Source organism: Pteropus medius, unplaced genomic scaffold (assembly GCF_902729225.1).
Source record: "Pteropus medius unplaced genomic scaffold, Ma_sr-lr_union100, whole genome shotgun sequence".
In the NCBI taxonomy this organism is placed as follows: Eukaryota; Metazoa; Chordata; class Mammalia; order Chiroptera; family Pteropodidae; genus Pteropus; species Pteropus medius.
Window position 1 is genome coordinate 7559624 of NW_024351731.1, and position 14091 is coordinate 7573714.

The 14091-nt window shown below is 63.9% G+C and overlaps 1 protein-coding gene across 2 annotated transcripts; it reads right to left on the reverse strand.

Annotated features, from left to right (window-relative positions):
• Positions 1-151: 151 nt before the first annotated feature.
• Positions 152-11515, reverse strand: TONSL (tonsoku like, DNA repair protein). Of its 2 annotated transcripts, XM_039846129.1 has the most exons (26): positions 11367-11515; positions 11170-11265; positions 10865-11007; positions 10155-10338; positions 9773-9902; positions 9399-9570; positions 9205-9319; positions 8918-9063; positions 8692-8844; positions 8366-8491; positions 8052-8229; positions 7135-7211; positions 6960-7049; positions 6624-6696; positions 6377-6540; positions 6168-6291; positions 5280-6019; positions 5095-5171; positions 4599-4752; positions 4445-4523; positions 3680-3981; positions 3351-3522; positions 2545-2720; positions 1989-2062; positions 1593-1726; positions 152-407 (listed from the first exon to the last, which is right to left on the reverse strand). In XM_039846129.1, exons 1-26 carry the CDS (start codon positions 11389-11391, stop codon positions 214-216), a joined length of 4098 nt encoding a protein of 1365 aa, XP_039702063.1. In that variant the 5' UTR covers positions 11392-11515; the 3' UTR covers positions 152-213. The 2 variants fall into 2 exon arrangements, 1 of the variants encoding a protein (XP_039702063.1); XR_005649328.1 differs by lacking the exon at positions 152-407 and having other exon boundaries at positions 2558-2720.
• Positions 11516-14091: the final 2576 nt, after the last annotated feature.

The window sequence follows — 14091 nt, forward strand, 5'->3', positions numbered from 1 at the left end:
CTGCGCGCGGACTCCGCCTTCCCGAACCCCGGCCGCGCCCCCGAGCGTCCCAGGCTCGGATCTGCCCTCAATGCCCGCGGCTGTTTCTCTACCGCAAAGCCAACCCAGTCTTCCACCTCCCGCCCGCCTTAAGGCAGCAGGCAGGGAGAGGTGGCGGCAGCAGCAGCGTCCATTTATTAGGGGCGTATGGGGAGGGCGGGGTGACGCCGGCCATCAGAGGCGCCGGAAGAAGAGCTTGGCGCCACGGTCCAGTGTGCACATGCCGGGGTCGGGCTGGCTGGGCAGCCGCTGGCGCAGGGCGGTCCGGTCCTCGCGGGAGAGGCGTTGGCTGCACAGCTGCAGCTCCTGCAGCTCCGCTGTTATCTTGTCCCAGAGGCCCAGGCCCAGGGGGCCCCGCACAGCACAGCCTGCAGGGGGAGGCGGAGCGGGCCTCAGAGCTGCTACGGCAGGGTGAAGCCGGGCAGCAGCAGGGGAGTGTAGGCACCAGGGCACTCTCAAGCCTGTATCCTTCCTCTTTACCGACGTGGCCCTCAGAAAGATTACTTCCTCTGAGGCCCCAAGGGCTGTGGGGCGCTGCACAGACAGAAGCCCAGCAGAAGCCCCATAACGCTCTAGGAGGGGTCATGTTCTCTGAGGGACCGCCTGGGACCTGGGCCCTCTCACAGCCAGGGGGTCAGGAAGGAGGGAGGTTGCCTAACATAAACACTGCAGTCACATCTGTGCCTCTGACAGTGTCTTTGATGATACCTGGGTCTTTCCATACATAAAGTGGACACAATAGGGGCTGCCCAGGAGTTCAGAGCCTACTAAGCTGCCAAAGCTTGATCCTGAGGCCAGAGTGCCCAGTAGGCTCAGGGCTCCCAGGAGCTTGGTGAGGGTGTAGATGCCAGGAAGCTAGGTGTGTGGAGAGCAGGCCCTCAACTGAGTGCCAATCTGCCACCAACCTGCCTTCATGGAGGAGCCAGCCTGGCCTGGCCCTGTGAGGCAAGGGTGAGGAGCAGGAATAACCCAGGGGCTCCCCATGTGTACACCCACTCCCAGCCTTTGTCCTCCTGGAGACAAAACCTGGTGCTCCCCCTGCCCCAGGCCCCAGCTGGATAAGCCAGGCTGCTGGCCTGGGGTCATCCCCAAGACAGCTCTGGTAGGGCACTGTGCAGGTGTGACCAGAATGACAAATTAAAGCAGGCCACAGGCCAGGGAGATATGGTCAGAGCATCCTATGGCAGGAACTGGGAAGGGAAGGCAGCTTCCACCTCTTACTTTGAGCTCCCTCTTCTTGACAATGGGGAGGAAGTCCCCTTGGAAGGGGTCTCCACGCCCTCTGCCATGGCCTCTGAGGACCAGGCTGAATGGGCCAGAGGCAGAGATCCCATGCCGCTCCTGCCCCATCACTGGAGGAACTGGGATCACACCCCCTTCCAGTCACTTGTCCCACACTTTAGCCTCAGGGGGCCCAGCCCACCCTTGCTGTCTGACTGGTGGCACTGACAGCCCCTTCAGAAGAGGTGCCCGGGCCTCAGGCAGGTCCCTGAGGAGGGATGCATGTCACCAGCCCTGGTGTGGCAGGTGTAGACACCATCCCCAGAGCTCACCTGACAGGCACAGGAAGCGCAAACCTTGGGGCCGCTCCTGGAGGGCGGACAGGAGCCCCTCCAGGCCCTCAGAGCCGATCTCTGGGTTGGCAGATAGGTCCAGCGAGACAAGTGAGGGGCAGAGAGGAAGACATCTGAGACAGAGAAAAAGTGAGGGGATCAGCTTCCCGGGAGGGAGGTGCCCATCACCAGAGAAAGCTGCCCTGAAAAAAATCACAGCTCTGGGAGCCACAGGCAAGGCCCAGCAGGCTGCCCCCGGCCCGGCAGCGCCCCTCCAGGGCCATCAGGGTGCTGCCAGGGGCACCACGGGAAGGAGGTGGCCCACAACCCCCCAACTCTTAGTCCTTGGGATTAGGCCCCCCTCAGGACAGTGGAAGCACAGGCAGGTGGTGTTACCTGCTTAGGTCTCCCACTGCCTCGCTGTCCAAGTGGTTTGCAGACAGGTTCAGGTGTGTCAGAGCACAGCCTTCCTAGACACAGCAGAGGCCCGAGACAGGTGAACTGAATGGAGTGCTTGCCCTCCCTGCATCCCAGTAGAGGCCCCACACAGTGGTAGCCACTTTCCCTCTTTCTTGGGGACAAGGGGGCAAAGGCTGTCTTGGCCCCCGAGGCAGAGGGGAGCAGCACCTCTAAAATTGCAGATCAGACAGAGATGCTTCCTTCTACATGTGCCACATTTGGCGTATGGTGAAGTGAAAATCATGGGGACCCAGCCTTGGCTGGAAGAGCCCTCAGAAGCCTGGCATGCTCCCTGGGACCTGCCTGGGGACAGGGGAGGCCACCCTGGCTCCCAGATGCCCTTCCTGCAGGAATCCACAGCCTGAGGAATGCAGCTCGACAGAAAGCTTCCCCCACGGCTATTTCTGGGTCCTCCACCCCAACTTCACCTGTGGAACCTTTGGCCCAGGTGGCTCAAGGCTCCTGTGGCTTGACATCCATCCCCAATGCATACCTTGGTCAGGTACCTGACTATGGGCTCCATGAGGCCTGAGTCACTCTTGCTGGCCACCACGGAGCTGAGCTCCAAGCGCAGGAGGGTGTGGGCAGGCAGGCTCTGCAGGGTCTGAGCCAGGGCGGTGGCACCCAAGACATTGTAGGACAGTGACAGTGTCTTCAGGTGCTTGGCATCTGAACCGGGAGCCAGAACCTGTCAGCTCCACACAGCCACCACCCCTAGCCCTGCTACAGCCCTCATGAGCCTTCTGGGGACGCTATCATCCCTGACGTTTTGTGTACAGGTAAACTGCCTAGGGTCCCGGCTAGGGAGCGGGTGGGCCGGACTCCTGAGCCACGATGGGACGCCCGGGTGCCTAAGTCAGGCCCTGGGCTTGGATGTGCGTGCCTCATCTGCTGCCCTAAGCCCAGACCCCTCCCCTGCTGCTGCTCTAAGTCCTGAACCTCATGTCCTAGCCTACTGCCTCTGCAGAAGAGCCTCCTGGAGGACCCTCACTTCCCAGCTTCAATACTGGGTCCCTAGCTCTCTGCAGCCCTGGTGCACTTATGGTGGAATCACCTCAGGCGAATAGAACGCTCAGAGCTGGTGACGACAGTGTGACTGGGGTGTGTCCTGAGGGACAGCTGGGGCAGGGTGTGTACTGGGGGATGGCTCAGGCAAATGCAGCACCCGCACGTCTACCTACATGGGCCTAGATGCCAGGCTGTTATCCCAGGGCTCCTTCTGGTCAAGGCTCTTGGCATCCCCGGACACACCCTTCTGATGGCAAGTGGGACCAGGGAATAGACATGCGGTCAGCTTACCTTGGAAGGCACTTCCCAGGGCTGCCTGGTGGCTCAAGAGGAAAGTGGAGCCAAAGCCACAGGCCTGGAGATGCAGGGTGCTGAGGGCGGGGCAGGCCTGCAGGATGGAGGCCAGGGCCTGGCTGCATCCATCCCCAAGGGGGTTCATGCTCAAGTCCAGCTCTTCCAGGTTCTGGGGAAGATACAGGCCTCCAGAAGGTCTGATGTCCTTGCCATCCCAGGCCTGAGCACCAGCTAGCACTCCCACCGCTCCTTCCCACCCAGTGCCTGATTAGATGAGAGTGTTCCGATGTCACCTGTTGCTGGCCTGCTGTTCTCCACATCTTTACCTGCAAGGTGATCTGCCCCTGGAGGCCTGTGGCCAGCTGGCGCAGGCCCTCAGGGCCCAGATGATTGGAAGAGAGGTCAAGGACGGTCAGGCTGGGCACAGTACCCAGGACAGCCAGCAGCTCGGTGGCACAGGCATCCCCCAGCCGGTTTCCTGCCAGGCGCAGCTCCCGGAGCGCAGAGTGCAGCTTGAGGGCCCACAGCAGGGGAGTGAGCTGAGCCTGGCGCAGGGCCAGGGAGCAAGCGCTGAACGAGGGGCCTAAGCTCTGGTGCTTCACGGCCTGCAGCACCTGCTGGTGTGGCTCTGGGTGGGGTAGGTATGCCATCAGGGCCAGAGCCTGCCTGCTCTGGTTCTGGGGGCAACCTAGGCACCCCCCGTCCGAGCCTGCTGCGAATCCTGGGGGCCCCTACACAGGCTGGTAGGCGGCACTGACCAGCCTGCCCTGCGAGGCCCTCCCCAATGGGACCCTGGCCTCCACTGGCCACCCCGCAGTTCAGCCTGAGGCCAACCTCTCAGCGTCCCTGGCAGCTCTCAGCAGTGCCAGACTTCCCGTCCAGACCCAGCCCAGAGACCCCAGGTTCTATGGGCCCCACTTCCAGGTGGGACCACCGTCTCCTACCCATTGCTCCTGTGTGTGGGCAGAGTAGGGGAGAAAACCTGAGGACAGGTGTGGTGGGAGGGGATCACGGCGGACACCTGGGGTCCTGGGACCAAGACCCTGTGACCACAGGTGGCAGGGGCAGGTGGGGCCTGTCTGGGCCCTTACCTTGCTCCAGGCTCTGACAGGCCCTCAGGTAGCGGTCGGTTAGTGGGGGCAGGTCCCACGAAGTCACTTCAGCCAGCACCTGGAAAACACCATGAGCAGGCAGCCGGGCACCAGCACAGGATGCTCATGCTCAGGCCCGGCTCCTGTCACTCACGTCCTCATTGGTCTGCAGCACATCGGGGACGGGGTCCTGTGGGGCCAGCAGGGCCCCCTCTTTTCTCAGGGTGAGCCTCGGCAGCAGCCCACAGGCCTGGTAGTAGCGCTGGGCAGCCTGTTCGGCCAGCCAGGCCACGGAGTGGGCCTCCTTGCTGTGGGAACAGGGTGCAGAGTGTACGCTGAGGAAAGGCCCTGGTTCCTTCCCACCCCCACTGGCTCGGCATACCAGTGCCCCTGCAGCCCAGCACCTCCAGCTTCCCTGGGGCCGCAGGACCTGACCCGACCACTCTGGGGCCCTGCTTGTGCTGGTGCAGGGCACCCTGACCTTGACCTGGGCCAGCAGGGGTGGCGCATCAAGTCAAAACGAGCCCTGGCTACATGTCCCACCTGATGTGCAAACACCAGAGTTCATGGCTGCCACCAGGTGCCACCTCCTCAGAGCCCACAGGGGTGCAGAGGGACCTGGGGCTGGGAGGGGGCGGGTAACACCTTACCTGTGCGGGACAGGGATGAGGAAGAGACTGTCCTGGACGCGAACGCGCACCCGGATGGGAGGGAGCAGGGCGGGTCCCTGGCAGACAGGGGCAGGGAGGGACAGGCTGATCAGGGAAACCAGTCCCTGCCCTGCCCCACGGCACCCCCGGGCTGGAGCTGGCTCTGCCCCAGTCGTGGCACCCACCAGGGGCTGGCCTTCCGCAGGTCTCTCCCCACCCGGGACGCCGGGACTCTGGGGGGGCTCTGTGGCCGCGCGGCAGTCTCCAGCTGCTCTGCCCAGTGCACTCGAACTCCCATGACGGGGCAGCCGGCTCTGCCGGGCCCGGGGCCTGATGGGGCTCTCATCGCTGCTTGACTCCGAGACATGATGCCGAGTGCTGTGCCCACAGCCCTGGGGCTGAGGCCGGCGGCAGCCCCGGTGGCCGGGGGTCACCAGCAGATCATCCTCCAGCCAGTCCCCAGCCAAGCACTCCTCCTCAGGGATGAGTGCTGCCTGTGGCGGGGGGGCCTCGCCAGGGCCCCGAGATGGGCCAGACTCCAGGCGGCAGCTTCGGGCACTGCCCACACCTCGAATGGCTGCCCGATAGGCTGCCCGGCCAGCACCCACTGCCGCCACCTCCCTGTCGGTGGTGTGGCCCGCCATGCAGGCCTTGGCCTGCTGTGCTGGGCCGGAGCGCCGGGGCCTCTTCCGGGTTGGCTGGGGAGCACCCGTGCTGTCCTCGCCCTCCGAGCTGCTGCTGCTGGCCAGCTTGTGCCTGCTCCTTCCAGGCCTGGCCACGGGCGGCACTGCTGATGCCTGGGAAACCCTGGCCCTGGCCTGACAGGCCTCTGGGGGTCCCGGGCAGGGACTTGAGGAAGGAGAGGCCTCAGGGTCAAACAGATGGTCCCTTAGGAGGGCCTGGGAAGCCAGGGGGCTGTGGGGAGCTGTGGGAAAGCGGAGCCCACTGTGAGGCATGCCCGGCCCCACGCCACCCCCCGCAGCCGCTACGCAACATGCCTTTAGGAATCAGGGCCCAGCGGGCTGCTGGACTGGGGAGCAGTGTCCCCAGGCGCAGAAGAGGCCCCTCCTTACCTCGGCCTGTGGAGGCCGCCTGGAGCAGTCTCTCCATGGCGCCTGCCTTTTCCCACGTCTCGCTGTCCAGGTCCTGGCAGTACAGCTTCACCCACTGCTGCAGGGTCTCCAGAGGGCTGTGGCCCTGCAGGCACCCAGCTGAGAGCAGGCCCAGGGAGCAGCCCCACCCACCGTGGCCCATGCCCACCTGGTCCCTCATCCTCCCTCACCTTCCTTGTTCGCAGGGTGACTGACGCTCCCCGCTCAATGAGCAGCTCAGCCACCTCGAAATGGCCACAATTGAGGGCATCGTGCAGGGGAGTTATGCCTTCACAGCCCTGGCCGCCTGGGTCGTCCACCGCAGCCCCATGGTCCAGCAGGAAGCGGACGATATCTGTGGATCAGGACGTGAGCCTGCTCCCAGAGTCCTCCTCAGACCCCCTCCCTGCCATGTGCTAAACCCCAGGCCGTGCTCACCCAGATGCCCATAGTTGCAGGCCTCGTGCAAGGGCGTCCAGCCGCAGTAGTCCCGAGGATTCAGGGGGTGGCCCTGTGACCAAGGATGGGAAGGAGAGGGCCCCAGGCTCAACGACAAGTGCCTGACCCTGGAGCTCCACGACCTGAGCTGATCCCACGGCCCATTCCTGGTCTGGCCCTGTCCAGGTCCTACCAGAGTGTGGGAGATGCTCCCACCATCAGGCAGGGTCCCAGGGGTGCCTGCAGGCGCTTGTGCAGGGCCAGGAGCACGGCTCCCCCTCCAGCTCCCATGTCCTCCCTGTACCCCGGGGTGGGGAAAGCGGGATGCAGGCCCACCTGCCTCACGAGGTCCTGGACGCGGCCGAGCTGGCCCTCGATGCAGGCTCGGTGCAGCAGCGTCTCTCCCACGTCATTACGTCGGTGCCACTGTGGGCGGTCACCGGAGGACATAAGTGCCCAGACCATGCTGGTGAGCGCCCGAGGGGACACGTGCTCGTCCCGCTATCCTTACCTTGCCTGTCCTCTGCCGGCCCAGGCCACCATGCAGCTCATCCTGCAGCCGCTGGGACTGGCTGTCAGCCTCGTCATCTGCGAGAGCCGGGCCGCCGCCTGCTGAGCCTGGGGCTCCCTGCTCACTGCCACCTGCCTATGGTCTCCGGTGCCCCGTCCTTCTGCCTACCTGACCCCTGTCCACTGCACATTGGCCGCTTGCTTGGAAGGCAGACCCTGCTCTGTGGGCCATGCCCCACCCCAGACCCATGCCACTCCAGCCTGGGAAGAACCTTTGTCGGGCTACGTCAACCCACGTTAAAGACACTTGTCGTTGAGCCTGGGGCCCTCTGCCTGCCCGTCTGCATCCTCCCATACTGCTGGCTCTTTCCAGAACCCCTTTTCCTTCCGTGACCTTCTGTTGAGCAGCACTGCCTAAAGCTGCTGTCCCTCGTCCTCTCTCCCTGGCTCCAGCCACGCCCTGCGAGGTGGAGCCCAAACTCTCCACAGCCCTTGGCCACTCACCGAGAGGTTCTGGAAGCCCCCCAAGTTCAAAACTGAACACGCTCATCCTGGACTCAGGGATTGGTCCCCACCCCTTGGCCCCAATCTGCCCTCCCTGCCCCCGGCTGCCCTGGATGGCTTCGGCCCGAGCCCGCCGACTCTCCTTCCGTCCACCTGCCACGAAGCTGACCACGTCAGCTCTCAGGTCTCTCAGGAAGTGCTAAGCCAACCACCCTCACTGTACCCTTTCCCCAGGTCTGAGCCCATGCCACTGCCTAAGGAACACCCTCCAGCCCCCCGTGTCGGCCCCGCCAGGAAGGCTTGCTGCGCGTGCCCCCCCTTGGCTCCACTGGCAGTGGTCACCCGCCTTGCATGGGGCTGTGTCCTCCTGTCTCGAACCAGGTGGCACAGGACCAAGGCACATGTGGGCCTCACCACTGTCCGAGAGCTCCACCTCACTGGCCTCCACGGCGTCGCTGTCTTCACCCCCGTCGTCCTTGCCCTCGTCCTCGTCCTCGTCCTCGCCCAGCTCCTGCAGTCTGGCCTCAGTGCCAGGGGCCTCCTGGTGCTGTAGTCTCAGCTGCACGGTGTGGAGGTGCCGCAAGATCTGCCTCTGAGGAGCAGGGGATGCCCAGCTCACGGCCAGGGCCATGGGGATGCTGGCCCCGGAATGGGGGGACACGGGGATGGAGACCGAGGCAACTAGCAAGCTGCGCTTGGGGACCCCAGCTGGGTGGGTGGAGCCACACCTGCAGCTGGGGCTGCTGGGCCTGTTGGGCACAGCTGAGAGCCTTCTGGAAACATGGTGCCAGCTCCTCATAGGTGTCACCGGCCTCCTCTCGGGAAAGCGCGATATTTAGCCAGGTCTTGGCTTCCTGAAGCGGGAGCAAGAATGGGCTAGTGGCTGCTGCCCACTGCACACAGCTGGCCCAGGCGCCCCGCTGCACCCCGTGCCAGGAGGATGGCAGCCTGGGAGTGGAAATGCCCATCTGTGCCCACCACCAGGTGTGGCAGTCCCAAGGCACAGGTGTGGTGACACATGCAGGGGGCAGAGCTGAGCACAATCACCTCTCACCTCCAGGGCACTGCCATCCCGCAGCCTCAGCTCCTCTTCATAGTGGTGCACAGCCTGACGGTGGTCTTTCATGTCTCCCAAGGTGGCAGCCAGGGACACGTGGATGATGGCCAGCTCAGGCCCTGGCCTGCCTAGCAGCTCAGCCAATTGCAGCTGAGGAGGCAAAAGTCAGGCCTGGGCCACTCCACAGTGCTGCCCTCCCCTCCCACTCCGCCGCGGTGCACACCTGCTTCTGATAGGCCTTGGCTGCCTTGGGGAAGTCACCTGCCTTAGAGAACAGGTCCCCCAGCTGTTCACAGATGCCCATGGCACCCTGAGGGTCACTGGCCTCAGACTCCTCCAGTCGCTGCTGCAGCCGGACGACCGCCAACACTGCCAGAAAGAGCCTCGTGTGAGGGGGCGGCAGGGCACAGGCTCCAGCCTGGCTTTGCCGCCCGTTAGCCGAGTCTCTTAGGCAGGACACCCGCCCTGTCCAGGCCCCTCTACCGATGACGGGTCCCCTTCCAGGCTCACCATACTTGAGGGTCTGGTGCACAGCCGCCTTCTGCAAGGGCTTCTGGAAACCCAGCCTACACGCCTTCTTCAGCACTCTTTTGGCAGCCAAAAAATCCCCCAGGTCTTGGAGAACCTGGAGGGTGAGGGCAGGTAAGTACTACAGCCCGCCTCGAGGCCCAAGCCTGCCTGAGGGCCGCGGCGCGGAGGAGCACCTGTGAGATGAGCACGCAGCACTCGCTCTCCATGAAGCCCTTCCTCAGGGCGCGTGCGCACTCCCGGGCCCCCTCCAGGCAGCGCATGGCCTGGGAGTGCTGCCCTCTGCGCCAGTGGATGGCGCCCAGGTTGTAGCGGGCGCGAAACAGGTCCTCGTGCAGGTGGTTCTGCCTGCGGGTGGTGACAGGTGCTCAAAGTGCTGAGGCACTCCCGCTCTGCGCCAGCACGACGGGCAGCCCCGCCGGTCCCTCCCCAGCGCACAGCAGACGTGCCGGGCCTCCTCTGCTAACGGGAGCCCGGCTAACCGCCGCCCAGCTCCTTCCTCCAGGAGCGGGAGACTCAGCCTGTCCTGAGGCCCAGCGGGGAGGCTTACTCAGCAAGAAAGATGCTCTTCTTGAAGTAGCTGTTGCACAAGGCCACCTCCTGCAGGCTCTCAAAGGTCAGGCCAAGGTTGAGGTAGAGCCGGGTCCTCATCTCAGTCAGCTCTCGCCCAGGCAACGTCCCTGGAAGACGCCCCTCTCGATGCTCGGTGCCTCATCCCCGTGGGATCTCCAGCTCTGGACCCTGTGCCCCACCCTCTCTCATGCCTCCTACGATGGTGCCAGGGTTGAGGGTTCCAGGAGCACAGACTGTGCGTCTTATCGCTAGTAGGCTTCTAAGAACAGATCTCAACCTCACAAGGAGGTAGAGGGCAGGCAGGTGATGGGGCTGCTCTCCCCTCGGCCTACAGGTCTGGAGGTAGGGGCGGCACTCACTTTGCAGCTTCTCATCCACGATAGCCAAGCTCTTCTCAAAGGCAGTCTGGGCCTGCAACAAGGCATCCTGTGACTGGCAGTAATCATAGATGTCCAGATGGGTGCGGCCGATGGTGGCCCAGGCCCTTTGCAGCTCGATGTGGTTGGACAGGGAACGGGCCAGCTCCAGGTAGTGGTGCTGGTGCTGGGGCACAGAGATAGTTGCCGTGAGCCAAGCCCCACCTCAAACAAACCCCACCTAACTCCAGGGAGTCCTGATCTTTGCCCAGGAGAGCTCCCTGCTCCTCCGAACCCCCACAGAGCAGGCCAAAGCCAGGCCACACGTGCCCCATCTCCTTCATGCCAACGGCTGCCTGTGGGGACACCAGCTCACAGTCCAACAAGCAAGCATCATGACAGACATGAAATGATGAGTCAAAGTAGTTGGGGTTCCTGCACCCCGGCAGCCAAGGAAGGCTTGTGTGGACAGTGGGTCCTGACCACCCAAGCAGTCCACAGAGGCAATTCGAGTAATATGTTCACTAACAGTTTCTGCGGCCAGGCACCCACGAGAGGATGTGGTGCACCCACCCCAGGACCCCACCACTATCTCTGAAAGTGAGACCCAGACAGTGGAGACGGTGCTCCAAGCTCAGAAAGGAACCCCCATGAAGTGCAAAACCAGGAAGGTGGGGTCTGGCCAGCATGAGTGCCAGTTGGGCGCAGCCCACCTGCAGGGCAGCTGAATAGTCCTCCATCTCGGCCAGCCGCTCTCCGATCTTTCGGTGAGCCACGGCGCAGCCCAGGGGGTCGTCGGCGCTCTCCAGGAGCTGCAGCTCCTGCTCGTGCTCCTGCAGGGCCTCCGAGTAGCGGCCTGGGCCGGCGGGGGATTGAACATTTCAGCCTGGGCCGCAGTCGACCAAGAGCCGGCGGGGCGGCGAGCAGCGCGCTCACCCTGGCTCCCCACCCCCGTCCGCCCAGCAGCTCCCAACCCCTGGGCCCCGGCCCCACCCTGGGCCCCGCGCGAGGCTCGCACCATGGCTGGCCAGGAGCTCCCCCAGCTGGTGGCAGAGGGCTGCCTCCTCCTGCAGCTGCCCGCTGTTCTGGGCCTTGGCCTTGGCCTTGTACAGCTCTGCAGAGAGAAAGAGAAGGCCAGGAAGCTGAGCCCCTCCGCCTGGGCCGGCGAGGCCCGCTCCCAGTTCCCACGCTCGGGCGTTCGATCCGAGGACTCACGGCGAAGCTCGCGGTCCACGCTCATGCTGCGGCCGCCGCGCAGGAATCCGGACTTCCCGCGCTCCCACGCCGCCCCGCCCCCCGGCCCGCGCAGGCCCAGTCCCGCCGCTCGGAGGCGGGGCTCTCAGCCTCCGCGCGCGCGGAGGGTCTCGGGAAGAGCCTCCCCGCCACCCGAGGCATCCTGGGAGCTGTAGTCCGGCTGGCGCGGGGTCGGAAGCGCGGCGGAAGGAGGTTTCCTCCCGGGGCTCTTGGGGTGGCCCCGCAGCGGCCCTTGGGAGTAGGGGTTCCGGGGCTCCCGCGCGTTCTGACCTCTCACCACGTAACGCGCTCACAGGTGCGACTTTTCCTGGCGAGCGCAGCGCCCCCGTGTGACAGGAGGTGAGGGCCCGTGATCACACGCGCTGGGCACCTGGGCACGTTCACTGGGTCCCGCGAGCCCCCGGTGTGGCCGCACTGCCGTCGCGTTTGGGGACTCAAACCCTGTGCTGCCGGGGAGGGGCATGCACTCCCAAATGGCCGGAGCCAGGCGCGCCGCCTGAGTCCCCGGAGACTGGGCGCCTGTTACACCTGCAGAGCCGTCCTGCGCTGGCAGGGAAAGGCAGTGCGCCCCGGCGCGAGCACGGAGACCGGACGGCCCCCGCGAGGTCTGGCGCACCGAGGCCCCGGGCCTCGGAATGCCTGCCCTGTCCCCCACCGCTTTAGGAACCCAACTGTCGCACTCTTGGGGCTCTCAGTCCCCGCTACACAGCACGTGCTGAGAGCCAGGCCCCCGCCTGGCTTCCCCAGAGTCCCAGAGGAGCCCCGAGGGAGGAATAGGGGATGGACGCGTTTATTTTCTATGGAACTCGAAACAGACCCAATGGGGTAAAATCCTCGGCTAGTGGACGGACGGCAAGGCCTGCTGGGACGGAGTGAAGTGGAGGGCAGATGAGTCCTTTATCCAAGGAAGGCCGCCCAGAGTCTTTGCCGAGGCCACAGAGATGGGGGTGGGGGCAAAGCCAAGCCTGAAGAGCTGCAGGAGGCTGGAAGTGGTACTCGGTGGCCCTTCTCAAGAGTGCCCCCAGTGAGGCTCGGGTGTGGGAACAGGCTGGTAAGGGTGAGGATAGATGTGGAAGCAAGGCCACCACAGCAGTCCAGCTTGGCTGAACAGGCTGAAGGCGCCTCCCCAGAGCCTCCTGAAGGACGTGATTGGACTCCCCTGCAGCGTCAGCGTCCTCAGTCCTGGGGGCCCGATTCCCCTTCAGAGTGGACCTGATTTCTCTGCCCGTTTCCCCACTGATCAGACAGGGCTGTGTATATGAGGTGGTGCTGAGCAGGACCTGGAGGCCTGGAGTGGGGAGGCTGGCACAGCCCAGGGAAGCCCATCCATGAGGCTGTCTTCTCGTAAGGAAACAGGCAAAAACATGGCTTGGAATTTTTTTAAGCTATAGTTACATACAGAAAATACGCAAAGAGAACACAGACCACAAAAGCAACATGTAAGTCATTTCCGACAGTGATAAAAACACTTTTCACTCTGCTTTTAAAAAGATTATTTTTATTTTGTAAAGGTCTCACTTTGGGTGAACTGAGAACGTGGTGCTCACAGGGGACGAGAAGGGGAACAGGAGAGGGGCCGGCTTGGCCTGTGCCCGCTAGCCTGCCCCCACGTCTTCAGGGGCTGCCCCTCCCCCCACCGCAGGGCAGGGTGCCAAGACGGCAAGGTCCGGGAGACAGCCCCAGGGACCCTTCCTATCAACATGATGGACGTCCCCCAGTAAATTGGTGACCCCCAGGGAGGTGCCACAAAGTTTGTGGCACCAGCCCTTGGCAGCAGCTGAGATACTACAATTTCCCAGGGTGCCTGACGGCCCCAGGCTATAAGGTGACAACCATCACAGCGTGGGGGCTGTGATGGGATGCATTAACAGCCGTCTTGGGCACCCCAGATACACATACCCTTGGCTGCAGGAAGTAGTGGGCTGTACCCCTGGCATGTAGCTGACACTGGTACCTCAAGAGCCCAGCCCCACCCATCCACCCGCTCACGCAGGGTGGGTGACATACCTTCACCTGCACACAGAAAACTGTCGTCCACCCTGCCCCAGCCCGGGAAAGCCACCAGGGGCTTCCCTCTGCAGACAGCCTTTCACGCACACACCCAAACACAGGCAAGCAGGGCAAGCCTGCACCAACCTGGGCTCCGCTCACAACACCCTCACTTGGAAGTCCAGGAACTCTATAGAGAAACGTAGAGATGCAGTGACACACACAGCGAGACCTGACACGCATATACCTGTCACTCTCCGTGCCCACCAGGCAGGGGCCAGCCCGAGGGCAGTGGGCCCTCACACCAGGGTGTGCCCAAGTGCAGAGCACTGTGGGGGCTGGGGTGGGTTCTTTCTCTGAAGAGGGCAGGAAACCGAACACCTCACACCACCTGGTCCCCTCAGTGGCCAGGCCATCGGCCTTGCAGGAGGGGACCCCGAAGAGCCCCATACACTGGGCTTGGAGCAGGAAGCCAAACTGGCTTCTTAGGGGAACTTGGGGAGCCGCCCTGGCGGGAGGACTGACACCAGGTCTCAGCCCAGAGGCTGGCCAGACCCGTAGCTGCGCTGCCCACTGAGCCCTGCATGGCGATGGGTCCTGCGTGCAGGGAAGGGCGGCGGGGGCTGCTCCAAGGCACAGGGTGGCCTGGCCAGGGGCGAAGGAAACGGTTCTTTGGTATTGAAGAAACAAAAAGCTA